The sequence below is a fragment of the Cupressus sempervirens genome, chromosome 7 (genome assembly GCF_028749045.1).
Source record: "Cupressus sempervirens isolate cs-2001-9-10 chromosome 7, ASM2874904v1, whole genome shotgun sequence".
NCBI classification, from domain to species: domain Eukaryota; kingdom Viridiplantae; phylum Streptophyta; class Pinopsida; order Cupressales; family Cupressaceae; genus Cupressus; species Cupressus sempervirens.
The window spans coordinates 593,243,138-593,259,716 of record NC_143124.1 but is presented as its reverse complement, the minus strand read 5'-3'; the positions used below and the strand labels follow the sequence as shown (position 1 = coordinate 593,259,716).

Genomic DNA, 16,579 nt, shown 5'->3' with positions numbered 1-16,579 from the left:
TGCGATATCTACTACATTTCCTCTTCCCTATTAATTATTCTCGCATTGTTTTGTCAAAACCATACACCCCTTACCATAAATCATTATTCTTATTTTGCAATGCCTTCCTTTATTTACTTCATATTTGCACTTTTGACTTGTTGTGCCCACCTCATTCTTAGCATTTTTTGTAACTACTAATTCTCTAAAGTGACTAATGAAAACTCCAAATCTTTGTTTTCAGTGCCTTGCTTAAGACTAAAAATTTGACGATTGCAATTTGTTTGACGTTTTTTCCCACTTCCAAATCCCCATGCATCACTTGTGCATGAAAACGAGTATGTATGTATATGCATGTTCAAATGAAGGGATTTTTGGTTTTATTGAGTGAATTTTTAGGTATTTGTATACATATTATATTCTATTGAACATAGATTTATATTTGGGAAATAATATTTAAAGGAAGCAGAAGGGATTTATGTGTGTGGTGAGCATATAACTTTAAGACAAGAGCATGTTATGAACTCTAGTTAAGAACACCTAATAGTGATATAAAACATGAAAACCAAAGGTATTTTAACAAATAACATTTAAAAATATATGTATAACTTAAATCCATCATAATACAAGTATCATTTATTCCATGCAATTTTAACTAATAATTTAGTAAGGTGAGAACATAAAAGACACGTGACAAATTCAAATTTTCACAATTAATCTTGAATAATAGAAAACTTTAGAATTATTCTTGAACAATATGAGAGTTTAGAATAAATATGAAAAATTGGAAAATTTTAAAATAAATAATTTCTATACATTTATAAATTGTTTTATTTATAATGACTAAATCTCTTGAACTATCCCACGTCCATTACATGCTAAACATCGTTGAGAACCTGAACATTTTGAACAATAATTCCATTTTTTTGGAAGGCTGCAACAAGAGAGATTGTATTAGTGCATAAAACGATTATGAGAATTTTATGTTAAAACAACTACTTTACCTACCCAGCAGTGTATCGAGTTGCTACATCCTTAGCATTTTTTCTAGCCTTGTCACTAGCATCTTTTGAAAGCTTCTTAAGTATAAACCCCTCACCATTGCATTCACGACATACACCAGACCCATTACAAGCTTCACATTTATTCTACAATGCATGGCAAGGCACACAAGTTAGAACCATCTATTAATGGAATGAGGTTCATTAATCATTAATTATTTTTTAACAAAGAAATATTAAAATACCTGCTTTGGTTGTGATCTTTTAGTTTCAGATTGGTTCACAAGGATAGTGGTAGCAGCACCTACTGCCAATACCAACACCATTGTTGTAGCTACATCAGGTAATGCATTTTTTATTATATATTTGCGTCTCCAATGCTTTGATGGACCACCAATTTTAACATCAAATGCCCACCTTTGTGCCCTTCTCTTATTTTTACTATATGTAATAGTATGGTCAATCCCTAATGATTAATACAAAATCATTTATCAACAACTTTTCTAGATAGAATGCAACAAATCATCTCTATAAGTTTCAATGTAATTGTTCATTTAGAGTAATATTGTCCATGTCTAAATTGATTATAGAAAGGATTTTTTAATTTTTTTTGATATGTCTGTGCGTGTGCGCTTGTGTGTGAAACAGAGAGACCTAAAATGTTATAAGGTTCACACTTAGAAAAATACAAGTATAATTAAGAAAAAATACAACTAGATTAAAAAACATAAAAAGTATAAAATAATCTTCATATGTATTTTAATTAACAAATAGAACCTACATTTGTTTTATAAGCATTTTTTTATCATCTAACAAACAAAATACATTGCTTCACAATTATTATACTACATTGTATTAAATCTTGTGAACACAATTATATAGATTCAAAAAATGAGAGAAATATTTTCAATTGAGCAATGGAAAATGATGTCAAAGTTTCAAATTTTACCAATATACTCAGTTTGCGTGCGTGCGTGCGTGCGTGTATACGTGGGTGGTGCGCATGCGACGGCGTGCAGGCATGCGTGCGTGCGTGTTTGTGTGCTACGTGTTGTGTGTTGCACAGCGTGCGTGCACGCAACGTGCCTACGTGCATGTGGGTGGGTGGGTGTGGGTGTGTGTGTGTGTGCACGCGTGCGCTTGCGCCTGCACAAGAGCAAAATATGAAAATCAACCATAAGGTAATAACTTTTTAATCTCATTTCTATTGAAGAATATATAGAATATATGTTAGAATAGATATGTGTTCGGGTTTTATTGTGCTCATTGAACCATGGGCAATGACTCTATAATTGCCCTTCCAACTTTAGACAGTGTTATTGTCTTTGTGTGCATGTGTGCATGCATGTGTGTCTAATTAATGAGATTTGCATATCTCATTATATATATGCAAGAGGCACCCTTTCACCAAGGGTCACCACTCTTCACATGTGGCCCCATTGATTAAATGTTAATTATATAATTATTATGTGTCTAATTAATGAGATTTGCACATCTCATTATATATATGCAAGAGGCACCCTTTCACTAAGGGTCACTACTTCACATGTGGCCCCATTGATTAAATGTTTATTATATAATTATAATATTATTATTATTATTATTATATTTATTTATTTTTATTTTTTTTATTTTATTTTTTATTTTTCTATCACAATAATTATATCATCACAAAATTTATGTTATCTATGTCAATTTGAAGGAATCCAACCATAGCTACAAAAACATTAACACTCCCTCTTAGCTAGGAAGGAATCGTTCTCGATAACTTTTGGTTTGTCCTCTTGAAGCTATCTTCAACACTCACTCTTAGCTAGGGAGAATCTTCTTGATAACTTTGGGTTCATCCTCTCATTACTAACATCAACACTCCCTCTTAGCTAGGTAGGATCTTCTTAGATATCTAAGTTATAGAATAATGTCCACCATGGCTACTCTCAAAGGGTGGCTTCATCATGGTTGCTTCCATAAATTAAAAAATGCAAACACAAGTGTTCATCACAGAATCACTCACGTGACATTGTCATCTTACGATGATGGTCACCATAGTTGCTCCTACAAGGTGACTTAACAAAAGCGTTTAGTCATGGAGTCACTCGCACAACCTCCACCATGGCTATTCCTAGAGGGTGGGTCTATCATGGCTATTCTCATGAATGGAAATATAAATGAGCACGCGTGTCCATTGCTAATTCACTCAATGTGATGTTGTCATCTCATCATGATGTTCGCCATAGCTACTCCCAAAGGGTGAATAAACACAAGTGCTAAGTCATGGATTATCTTATGTGACATCCACCATGACTACTCCCGAAGGGTGGATCCACCATAGCTACTCCTAGAGGGTGGAACAAGGAATTTCACCTCAAACTCCTCCCTCGTAGAGAAGAATGCATTACAAGGGTTGACATCTCAAAAAAATTCGTCCAAGAGAAAAATGCTACAAGTTTTGATACCTCAAATTTCTCTAACTCAAGGAAAAATGTTACAAGGGTTGATATCTCAAATTTTTCTGTCTCAAAGAAAAATCCTACAAGGTCTGTTTCTCTATCTCCAAGAAAAATGCTACAAGGGCTAATACCTCAAATTTCTTCATGTCAAAGAAAAATGCTACAAGGGATTCCACCTCAAACTTCTCTCTCACAAAGAAAAAAAATTAAGTAGATCTTTATGATGATGTGGCCTAACCTCCCTGTCCAAGGTTGCATCTAATAAAATCTAAGAGTCCTCTAAATTTGATATCGACCTTTTGACCTCCTCTTCTAAGGTTGGCTCTGATGAATTTTCATATTGCCTTTGAATGTTAATTCTTCATCTTTGAAGATATTGATCATATGTGTCCCCAACTCAGCCTCATGGTAGCAAGTTGTGTCTTCATTCTTCAACATGCATGACATTTAGACATGATGCATTAAGCTCTTCTCTTGAATGTTCCTCGATCCAACAAGTATCCATCTATCTAGGAATATCACAACCTAGATGTCCCCATAATGACCTAGCCTACACATATGGAACTTCATCCCATGAATAATAGTCCTCTGATTGCTATAGTTTCCTAATTAGTAGAGAAACCATCTTGACATGGTCTATTCCCTTTGAACAAATATAACCAAGATCCTCGAAAATCAACTGAAGCAATTTCTCTAGTTGCCCCCTCTATCATGGAAGTGTATCCTGCTCACATGGTCCTGATTATGGAGAATATCTTGCTCCAAGAATGCAATAAAGCATGTATTGTTGTTTGAACTTCAGTTAATAATTTAAAAAATGTGTTGTCGCATTGCTTAAAGTTAGAGAGCTTCATGGGTGTTATTCTTGTTTAAATACCACACTTGAGATGCTCAAGGTTTGCAAACGACTTTAAATAGTTGTTCCACAACACTTTAGCATGTCACTAGTGACAAAGATATTGACACCAAACTTCCATGTCACCCAAATACTTTCAATGTGTCAGATTTGTCCTTGTTCAAGGTATCTTCAATGAACATCGAAGGTATGAGTAGAAGCTATGCCATACTCAATATAGGACATACACACTTAGGTCTAGTATCAATGGCAATGATACTCAACTTTGATAATAATATAGATTTATTGAAAAACAAAATTAAACTATTAGTAATCTTGATAATGGATAATCATATATGTTGATTGTTGTTTCTACCACTTAGAGTATCACTATATTAGCATCAAGGATTGACTTGGTCACATGTTGGCATTTATAAGTGGTTGTCAATTGATTCAATCATATATGGATGTCTACAAGGTCCTCTCTTATTAATTTATCTTGCTTGACAATATTCATCCAGTGCAATCTTATAATACTTGGATTCTAGTGATATGAGATTTGAAGAAAGGTATGTGTTTGTTTGGTCATGGGGATAGGAATTGACAATTGGGAATTGCTATTCTAGAATTGTTATTTCAAAAGAGGACTTCACTCTCTCTGTTTGGTTGAACAAAATAGAAATTGGAATTTGACGCCATAATACGTTCCTCACAAACTTGGGGCAAACTTGATGCTAGAATGAGCATCCTCTGGTTCATGCAAAACAAATGAGTTGTGAAGGAAGGAGTGTACAAATGGAACCCAATGTTCTGTAGTGTGTAATTTGAATCAATGAATTGAACAGTGATGGATTTTCCATAGTTTACTAAGGAAGAAGATGAGGTGGCAATCGTGGGTTTGTAGATCTAATACACTCTGCCCAAGTAATAGGGACTGTAAGCTTCCAGTCTCAGCTTCGTGGGATAAGTTGTTCCAGAGAGAATGTAGCCCACGTGGGGATTCGAACCCCCGATGAAGACCCATCCGTCAGACAATTTTTACCCAACTACCAACTGTCAGTCCCACTTTGGGCACCGTTAATTATCAAAATTTCTTTGGTGGAAGAATTAGCATGTCACCCATGACTCTTGGACCAGGCATGTTCTCCATCGCCCATCACAAGCTTCAACTATGTGACTCGATCTAGAGACCGAATGCTTTCAAAATGTGAGTTGGTAGCATCGAAGTGCAAGGACGCCTACAGTGCAAGGATCTCTATTCAATGTCCAAAGTGCGGCTAAGGGTATTGTCGATCTTCTGCAACATCTGTAGAACAAAATTCGAGCAATATTCAAATTTTAGCGGATCCGAAAATTAGTTTCCTTTCAACAGATTTTAAATTTTATTCAAATAGACAAAATCAAAACAAGAATGGGAATAGCAATTCCAATAACAGGTATTTTTGGGAATGGATTAAAGCTCATTTTGAGGCTAAAATAGGAATACGTATTCCTATTCCTTATTCTAATTCCACGAACTATTCCAATTGTATTCCAACAACCAAACAAACCTTATATATCAGAAGTGTTTATTTTCTATTTTTTTATTTTTTTAGGTCTTCATGACATGTTTGGCCACACCAACACAGTGAAAAGAGAATGTCTCACTTTACAGGTCTTGTCCAAGCACTAGCGGCAAGAGTAGAGACGTGTTTTTAAGATTTTCACATATCTGGAATTCGCAGAAATTCCCAACAATGCATTTTGAATACTTCCCCTCCACTAGTCCCTACGTAGGTAGTAAACAGCTCATTCATATTCACTCTCTATCCCTGCTCTCACTGATACGAAATCAGATAAAATTGAATTGATTGAATTTCATGCAGTAGATAAAAGTGTAATGAAAGAAGGGTAGGAGGAGGAATATGAAGTTGAGAAGAGACTGCATCAAAGATCAGATAAGATAGAATGAAGAGTTGGAGAGGGAAATGAGCAAACCCACTTGGATGATGATCCACTTGATTTCAGTGCATTAAAGCCACATCACTGAGATGGGTCAAGGACGAGATGAAATACTTTGACTGATTGGGATTGGGTCATCGCAATTGCTACATAAAAATGTACATATGATTCACGCCAAGGGAATGAAATTCTCATACAGTTTCAAAAAACAAACGGCAACCGAGAGATAAGGCACGAACAAATAAAGTATAAAACAAATTTAATGAATGAAAAGGAAGCATATAAATAAATAAATAATACATGGTATAGTTAAGAGTACAATAAGAAAAAATAGAGGAACAAAGAGCACACCTTGAACCATGTGCATAGAATTGAGAAATTGATCAAGGCAACGTGGAATGGTAGTCCGCGTAAGAACCAGCAAAAATAAATGAAATATTGATGAAGGAAAATACAAAGGTTCAATTGAATGAGCTTAAGGGGCTTTCTAATGAATGGTTCATAAGGCACAACACTTGGTGAAGGTTTTGCAAATGGGGTTGCAAGCTTTGGGTTTAACTATGGAGGAAACTTCGTAGTTAAGCGCGCTCAGGCTGGAGTAGTACTAGGATGGGTGACCTCCCGGGAAGTCACGGTGCTTCACCCTTGTGAGCATCACCTAGATCCAATGAGTGCTAAGTGTTCCATTTATTATCATGAGAGTGGATTCATGTTGAATCACTACTCATGAAACATGGGTCATCGAGTTTGACTCAAAAATCACACAGTTAAATCCTGATATTCACATCACAATTTGACTAGCTGTGGAAATCATCTCCTACTTATCAATTGATGAGCTTAAGGGGCTTTCTAATGAATGGTTCATAAGGCACAACACTTGGTGAAGGTTTTGCAAATGGGGTTGCAAGCTTTGGGTTTAACTATGGAGGAAACTCCGTAGTTAAGCGCGCTCAGGTTGGAGTAGTACTGGGATGGGTGACCTCCCGGGAAGTCCCAGTGCTTCACCCTTGTGAGCATCACCTAGATCCAATGAGTGCTAAGTGTTCCATTTATTATCATGAGAGATGGATTCATGTTGAATCACTACTCATGAAACATGGGTCATCGAGTTTGACTCAAAAATCACACAGTTAAATCCTGATATTCACATCACAATTTGACTAGCTGTGGAAATCATCTCCTACTTATCAATTGATGAGCTTAAGGGGCTTTCTAATGAATGGTTCATAAGGCACAACACTTGGTGAAGGTTTTGCAAATGGGGTTGCAAGCTTTGGGTTTAACTATGGAGGAAACTCCGTAGTTAAGCGCGCTCAGGCTGGAGTAGTACTGGGATGGGTGACCTCCCGGGAAGTCTCGGTGCTTCACCCTTGTGAGCATCACCTAGATCCAATGAGTGCTAAGTGTTCCATTTATTATCATGAGAGATGGATTCATGTTGAATCACTACTCATGAAACATGGGTCATCGAGTTTGACTCAAAAATCACACAGTTAAATCCTGATATTCACATCACAATTTGACTAGCTGTGGAAATCATCTCCTACTTATCAATTGATGAGCTTAAGGGGCTTTCTAATGAATGGTTCATAAGGCACAACACTTGGTGAAGGTTTTGCAAATGGGGTTGCAAGCTTTGGGTTTAACTATGGAGGAAACTCCGTAGTTAAGCGCGCTCAGGCTGGAGTAGTACTGGGATGGGTGACCTCCCGGGAAGTCTCGGTGCTTCACCCTTGTGAGCATCACCTAGATCCAATGAGTGCTAAGTGTTCCATTTATTATCATGAGAGATGGATTCATGTTGAATCACTACTCATGAAACATGGGTCATCGAGTTTGACTCAAAAATCACACAGTTAAATCCTGATATTCACATCACAAAATACAAAGGTACTTTATTTTTTATTTTTTTGGTTTTATATAATTAATGTCATTAATATTTATTTTTAAGGTTTGTATAAATATCAAATAATCTACATTATATGTATGAAATGAATATATGTATTTTAATATGTATTCATGTTATATTCTTATATAATAAAACATTTCTAATAATAACACTGTCTTTCAAAAAAAAAAAAAATTCTTTTTTTATATAATGAAAGTCATTAATCTTTATTTTTAAGACTTGTATAAATAATCCACATTATATGTATAAAATGAATATATATATACACGTGGATTTAATATGTATACATGTTATATTCTTATACAATAAATTTTTTATAATAATAAAACTTTCTTTAAAAAACACTTTCTTTTTTTATATATAACTAAAGCCATTAATCTCTATTTTTAAACTTGTATAAATAATCCACATTATATGTATGAAATGAATATATGTATACATGTGGATTTAATATGTATACATATCATATTCTTATACAATAAAAAAAAATATAATAATAAAACTTTCTTTAAAAAATACATATATCAAAATCATACATAACATCTAGAATATAAAATATAATTTTGAGTTAAATAAGAATTCTACAAATATCATATATATATATAACTTTCATATTCTTATACAATAAAAAAAATTATAATAATAAAACTTTCTTTAAAAAATACATATATGAAAATGATACATAACATCTAGAATATAAGAATTCTATAAATATCATATATATATATATATATATATATATATATATATATATATATATATATATATATATATATATATATATATATATATATATATATGCAAATGTTTTTTTTGCAAAAAGAGGGGTAAAAATTTATTAAGATAGAAAGGAATACAACAAGGAGAGCTCAACAAGGAGCTTGATCTTGAGCAACGAGATCATCAAATTCTTGCACCATCTCAAAGGACAGTTGTCTCCTATCCCTAATATTCCAACCCGGATCATGACTAGATGCCCATTTGGCTAAACAATCAGCAGTTCTATTCCATTCACGAAGAATATACATGAACCTAATGAACTGAAAAGAGGAAGAGAAGAAAAGAATCTGCTTAACAACAGTGGCCAGCTGCCAACTAACATCCTCAAGCTCTTGCAAAGAAAGCATGTTCACCACCACCTGGGAATTAGACTCAGATAATCTTACTCCATCCCCGCAAGAAACACTGTTCCACAGCATATAAAATAGCCTGAGCTTCCATGAGATTGTTAGTATAATCACCCTTATGAACTGAGAAGAAAAATTTAACATCCCCAGAACTACAACGAGCCACTCCGCCAATACCAGCCGAACCAGGATTCCCAAGGGAAGAACCATCAGTGTTAATTTTCAGAACTCCACAGGGAGGAGGAGTCCAGTGCCCATCCCGGTTAACCCGACCCTTCCTCTGATGGTGAAGCTGCCTGGACATAGAAGGAAACCTATGAGCTACAGCCCCATCCTGCAAATGAAAATTGAGGCGATTACAGATAGCAAGATCAACCGGATCCATAACCCCATCAAGCTCACACTTCACAAGAATAGTTTCCTGAAGAGAATGTGATATTTTCCACCAAAGATGCAAAACACCAAGCCGAACATCTTGGAATATGCGACGATTCCTCTCCAACCAGATATGCCAAAGCATGAAAGATGGGTCAGCAATCCAAGCAACATGGAGAAAATAAGACTTGGAGGGAGCAATACCCAAGCGGGCCTAGAACTCAGGCAAATAGGAAGCATGCTGACAAGAGCAACCCCAAGCGCTCCACCAAAGGTGCCATATCTGAGTAGAATAGGAGCAATGGAAGAACAGATGGGAGACAGACTCCTCTCCATTACCACACAAAACACAATAAGAGGGGCCCTGAAATCCACGTTTACAAAGATTATCCCAGGTAAGACAGCGGTTGTGAGCCACTAGCCACATGAAAAAATTGCACTTGGACCAAGAAACTTTATTCCAAACTTGCTTCCACCAAGGGACCTCAGCATCCCCAAATAATTGTCTAGTTATCTCCTGATACCCAGCAAAGATATGATATTTACTAGACAAGGTACTGCCCCAAGCCAAAACATTTGGACCAAGCAAAGAAGAACACTCTCTAGAGGCCAGAATTTGAGAACGCTCCTGACGATCCATGTCTGTACCTCCAGGTGGCCAATCAGAAGAATGCTTCCATTTGTAACCAACAATAGGTCCCAATTGATAAGGAGTCTTGTAATGAGCCACTTTATCCCATCCAGCGGCAAGAAAAGAGTCACAAAGAGGCTAAAGATGAGGGTATATGGATAAAATGGAAGGGAATCCATCCCAAGCATCAAACCAAAACAAAGCCTGAGAACCTCCTTTACATATCCAAAACAGACCCCTCTTTACCAACATCGCACCTGTCTTCAAAGTATGCCAAACCATTGAGCCACGACCTTCAAGAGGAAGTGCAGAAACAGAGCAAGGATCAGCACCATGAAAATATTTATGAGTGATAATACGAGCCCAAAGTTGATGTTGTCCAGAGCACCATCGCCAATAAAGTTTAGCAGCCAAAGCTTGACTACTCGATAGAGCAGATCGAAGACCAAGACCACCCTCCTTTTTAGGCCTACAAACAGTTGCCCAATTAACCAAGCTCCATTTAGTACTACGCAAATTACCACTCCAAAGGAATTGTCGAGAAAGAGCATCAAACTCCTTGAGAAAGTAAATAGGTGCAGCGTGAACCATGCTTCGATAAGTAGGAAGAGCTTGGATAACAGCTTGAAGAAGAGTAACCCGGGCAGCAGTAGAAAGCCATCTATGAGTCCAATGATTTACCTTATCCTGAAGCTTGGTAATCAAATTTTGCCAGAAGAGACGTGGCTGCCTGGAAACAGCAATATGGATGCCAAGATAAGTCAAAGGAAGTGATCTTATCTGAAACCGTAGGATACCAACAATCCTGTGCTGAATAGAATCAGGAGTGTTAAAAAAGTAAATGGAAGATTTGTGCTCATTAACTTTCTGGCCTGAAGCTGCCAAATAAACGTCCAAAGCATGTCGAAAGGCTTCAGCTTCCTTGATCCTAGCAAGACCAACAAGAGCAGAATCATCAACAAATTGAAGATGGGAAAGAGAAGGTAAGCCATTACCCCACCGCCAGCCTTGAATAGAATTCTGGGACACCTGATGCTTAATGAATCTGCCCAAGCCTTCAGCCATGATGATGAATAGATATGGGGAGAGAGGGTCACCCTAGCGGAGGCCTCTAGAAGCACCAAATAGTTGAGAAGGTTGACCATTAATAAGAACAGAAAAAGAGGCAGAAGTAACACAACTCATAATCCAACTCACTCAGTCAGAGCTAAATCCAAAAGAAAGAAGAATACTCCTTAGGAAGCTCCATTTAACTCTATCGTAGGCCTTAGCCATATCCATCTTAACAAACATGGCTCTCTCCCTTGAAGTAGTCATAGAGTGAATAGCCTCAGTAGCAATAACCACCCCATCCAAAATTTGTCTGCCAAAAACAAAACCACCTTGTTCTTCTGAGATAATAATGGGAAGCCACCTTTTCAATCTCTCAACAATCAACTTAGTAATAACTTTGTAAACCATATTACATAAGGCAATTGGTCTAAAAAACTCCAATTGATTAGCACCCTCTCTCTTAGGAATAAGAGTCAAGAATGTAGAGTTCAAAGCTCGAAGCATCTGCTTGCTAGCATAGGATTCTTTAACCACCTCCAACAAATCATGATTAATGATGTCCCAAAATTCCTAAAAGAATTCAACTGGAAAGCCATCAGGACCAGGAGCCTTCCCCTTAGGCATGCCAAAGACCACCTCCTCCAGCTCTTCCAAAGAAATAGGACACATGAGATAATAATTCATTTCCTGAGTGATAAGGGAAGGAATACAGGACAAAATAAGATTTTCTTCATTATCAGCAGGAGGAGAGTCCTCAGAGAAGAGGGTAGAGAAGTACCAAATAGCCTCCTGGAACAAAGCTGGCAAGGAATTTAGTTGGATACCTTGAGAATTAACCAAAGAAGAGATAGTGCTCTGATTCCGGCGAGATTGCACTGTTTTATGGAAAAAGGCAGTGTTACGATCACCTTCCTGGAGCCAATCAACTCTAGCCTTTTGCTTCCAAAAAATTTCCTCTAGAAGTTCCCATTCTTTTAGAGCTCTAGAAGCAAGGGATTCAGCCTTTCCAAGATCCTCTGAGAAACCTCGATCTCTAATCCCCCTTGTGATGACATCAAGATCTTCTTGAGCAAGCCTCTTCATAAAGTGAAGGTTCCCAAAGCATTCCCTATTCCATATCTTGAGCTGCCTTTTAACATATTGAAGCCTTTTAGAAAATGAGAACATTGCAGTACCATATGCAGGAGCACCATCTTTCCACCAACAGAAAACACAATCATGAAAAGAGGAGTCCCGAAGCCACCTCAACTAGAACTTAAAAGGAGGATGCTTCGGAACATAAGCCCCTATAGCGGAAAATTTGATTGGCCAATGATCTGAACCCCTCCAATCAAGGATTTTTGAAGAGATAGTAAGGGTGCCACTAACCCAGAAGCAAGAAACAAGGAATCTATCCAGATGTTCTGAGATAGCAGCAACACCAGTCCTGCGATTATTCCAGGTATAGAGACCATTAGAAGGCTTAACATCAGAGAGATGCAAAAGAGATATATGTTGCCGAAGAAGAGCAGAAGAAGGCCCCAATCTAGCCAAACCACCATGCTTCTCCACCAGACTTAAAACTGAATTGAAGTCCCCTGCTAACACCCAAGGATGATAAGGATGACAATTTCTAACATATTGAATATGTTCCCAAAGTTCCTCCTTTCCCACAAGATCAACAGGTGCATACACATTAGTAACCATGATTACCTCTCCTGAGTCTAGAGCAGAAGCTACCATAGAGAGAGCTAAGCGAGAAGACATCCAGCCAAGAGGAGAAATTTTTTGAGGATCCCAAAATATAGCTAAACCACCCGCACTGCCTGTTGCCCCAACACACTGGCATTGGCCACGAGACCAAATACTAGAGGCATGTTGGACCATAGACTCCACAGAGAGCTTAGTCTCTTGGATACAAAAAACATCAGGGCTATGATCAACCACCAAGTTATGAATAGCCTTTTGTCTAGGGATGCTATTCAACCCCCTTACATTCCATGAGAGAATAATCATCATTGGGTAGAGTTGGGAAAATGAGAATCCAAAGGTTTCACTGAACCAGACTCAATCAATATATCTCCTGTGAGTTTAAGCTTCTCTTGGTCTGTTTTGCGCCCACTCCTTAGAGGAGTAGAAGAAGCCCGCTTAAAGGGTCGAGACATCAACCCCAAGGGGAGAGGAGAACCCTTGCCCTTACCTGATGGTAGCACATCCTTAACCAAGTCAGCTAAAACAACATCATTATCCTCCAACACTGCAGGAGTCACCAAAGCCTCTGTCACAGGAGCTATAGGGACCTCACAGTTCTGATATACTACAACTTGGGATGCCCCACAAGCATCATTAGGAACAGATCTCTCATCTGGGCAAACTGGATCAGAAGAGATAAGAGGAGGAATACCCTCCTCTAGAACCATACTATCCAGCACCTCAAAGCGGTTAAAACCTGAATCAGATAATCTTTCTTTCAAAGGCCTCTTTTGACCACGGCCCTTAGCACGAGGGCAAACAGGGGTAAATCCATCCTTATCCTGCATTTGAGCCTTACCCTTACCTGTAGCATCTTGCGGATTCATCCCCTTGGTAGTATTAGCCATTTGAGATTGTCCTTTCCCTGTAGTATCTGCCAAACCACCAGTATTGTCAGCTGTAGAACCATCCACTCCTTTGAAACTTGAGTTACAGGGGCACTGACGCAGTAAATGACCATACTCATGACAAATCCGACAACAGAAAGGGAGAGATTCATAATCTAACTGCTACACCCAAGAAAAATCCCCCATACAAATTTCCAAAGAATCTGGTAATGGGTTATTCAAATTAATTTCAACACAAATTCTAGCATAGAAATAACCTTTTTATCGAGGGATTGATGTGCGATCGCAGCCGGCTTCCCCAACAAAGCAGCAATTTGTCGAAGGATGTCTTCACGCCAAAATTCCAAGGGAAGACGAGGCAAGCGAACCCAAACTGGCACTATTGAAGGGAGATCCTCAGCAGAATTAAAACCTAAATGCCAAGGTTTGACAAATAACCCCACATGGTTGTAGAAATAAGGGCCTCCTTCAAAAACACGATCCCGATCAAACATGCAAGAGAATACAACAAAAAGAAAACTATTCCCCGCCAACGTAATCTCCATATCGCCTTCCACCTGCCATGAGCGGCGGATCCATGCCTCAAGAGCGGATAGGGAAATCCGGATTCCGAGAGATTTGCATATCAAAGCATGCTTGGTCCAATAATCAATGTCCTCCATTACAGTCGTTGGAGGAATAACCAGAACAGGGCGATCATGGCTACGTGGAAAACAACCATTAACTTTTTTCAGCTTGGAGCTCTCCCCTGAATAAAACGATTCAGATCGCATTGCATGCATAGTTGGAGAAGAACCATCTGTTCTCACCAATGGAGAAGAAATCCCAAGCCCTGCCATGCAAACAATAAGATCCCCTTAATGTATAGTCTAACATGCCATGCAAATGTTAGATATTACTAAGAATAAATGATATTTCTTAGTATTTGGTGAAATGTGTTCAATTAGCAACACATTAATTGGAATACAACGGAGAAGAGATATTATGAAGAATGAATACTTATCAATCCATTAAATGAGGATTATCAGATATCCAATCAAAGAATAAGCTTTGTGAAACATACATATTATCCAAGAACTTGGCCCTCAATCAACATAAGAAGATCCAAAGTAGATGTACTACAAAAGATTGGAAAGGAAGTTTATAAGTTAAAGCCTTGAGGAACAAACTCATATTCAAATTTGAAATTTTAAACGAAATTAATTAAGGTCCCAGAAGGGGACATTATTTAAAATTTTGTGTGTTTAAATTCATAATGAATAGGGAGTGTGCACGAGGGGAGGAGTATATCACTCACTTTGGGGTAAGAGAATCCCAAGTCGATTGTGTCCGAACTCAAACAGCAATAAATCTATCATCCATTAGGGAATTAAGCACATATTGAATAGATATGGAGTGTCCACAAGGGGGGAGTAAATCGCTCACATTGGGACAAGAGAATTTGAATATGGGAACCCCATGTAGATTGTGTCCAAACTCAAGTAGCAATAAATCAACCATCCATTAAAAAATTAAGCACATACTGAGTGGGTAGGGAGTGTGCATAGAGGGGGAGCAAATCACTCACTTTGGGGCAAGAGAATCCCAATATGGATAAAGATCTAAGGGATTCCCAAGTAGATCATGTCCAAACTCGAGTAGTAGTAAATCTACCATCCACTATGTAATCAGGCACATGAGAAGGAATTTACAAATGAGGAGAGAAGTACTAGGGCACCCTAATGTAGTACTCAGTAAAGGAAAGTTGCTAAAAGACATTGTTCAGGAACTTCGAATTTCTAGACAGGAATAAGGAATATGATCTAAAACATTTCCTTAACCTTTTCTTATTTCAAATAGTAAAAATAGATCTAACAAAGTTTTAACATGTATGCTATGTGTCTACATCATGTCTTCATACATTAATGTGTTTTCTTTATGTCTTCATGCATTTATGTGTCTACCTCGTGTTTGCATTGTGTCTTCATGCATTAATATGTCTATTTTGTATATGTTTTGTCTTCATTTGCATGTTCTTGTATAGGCTAACTTATATTAACACACACTTTGGAAAATGCTTTACACTGATGCAAGGAAGATAATGATTTCTAAGCTATGAATTGCTTGGGGACAAGCAAATTCGAGAGGGAGGATTGTAATATCTCCACTAGAATAAGATTTATATAATTAAATGAATAATTAATTTATAAAGAGCGATAATAAATAATGATATAATTATAATTTTACAATCATATTATTATATGACACAATATATTGCATATTGTTTTAGATTAAGGTAAAAGCAAGTTTTGAAGGGGCCCCGAAACCCTTTACATCTAAGAGAAATATAAACCATTAAGCATGACCAGGTTAAAAAGAAACCTGAAACCAGCAAAACAACTAAACCAGGTTAAACAGGGACCTGAGACCAACAGATGTGACCAGAAAAAACAACCAAAATAGTACTGGAACCTGGAAGGTCAACAGACTGAAATAGCAACTTGAAAAACCTCCCAAACCAGAAACCAACGAACCAGAAAAGAAACCAGTTCACCAACACAAAAAACCGGTCAACATAAGGAAACAAAGGATTTTCCTTTTGATATGAATTTTCCCTTACCCGACCGAAGGACCCTATCTAAAGGGGGGGTAGAAGAAAAAGACTTCTTCTTCCGCTTAACCGCGATCCAACCGTCCTCAATCTTCGCAGCCTCAGCAAC

At 37.5% G+C, this 16,579-nt stretch overlaps 1 protein-coding gene across 3 annotated transcripts in view; it reads right to left on the bottom strand.

Annotated features, from left to right (window-relative positions):
• Positions 1 to 670: 670 nt before the first annotated feature.
• LOC149548142 (uncharacterized) overlaps positions 671 to 16,579 on the bottom strand; it is an 88,922-nt gene continuing 73,013 nt past the window's right edge. The window contains exons 2-4 of one of the 3 annotated variants that reach the window (XM_089792162.1): positions 1,226 to 1,446; positions 988 to 1,127; positions 671 to 913 (exon numbers count right to left, since the gene is read on the bottom strand). In XM_089792162.1, coding sequence (XP_089648288.1) covers positions 823 to 913; positions 988 to 1,127; positions 1,226 to 1,446 — 452 coding nt within the window. In that variant the 3' untranslated portion in view covers positions 671 to 822. The remainder of the gene's footprint in view (positions 914 to 987; positions 1,128 to 1,225; positions 1,447 to 16,579) is intronic. The other 2 variants (XM_089792163.1, XM_089792164.1) reach the window with 2 other exon arrangements.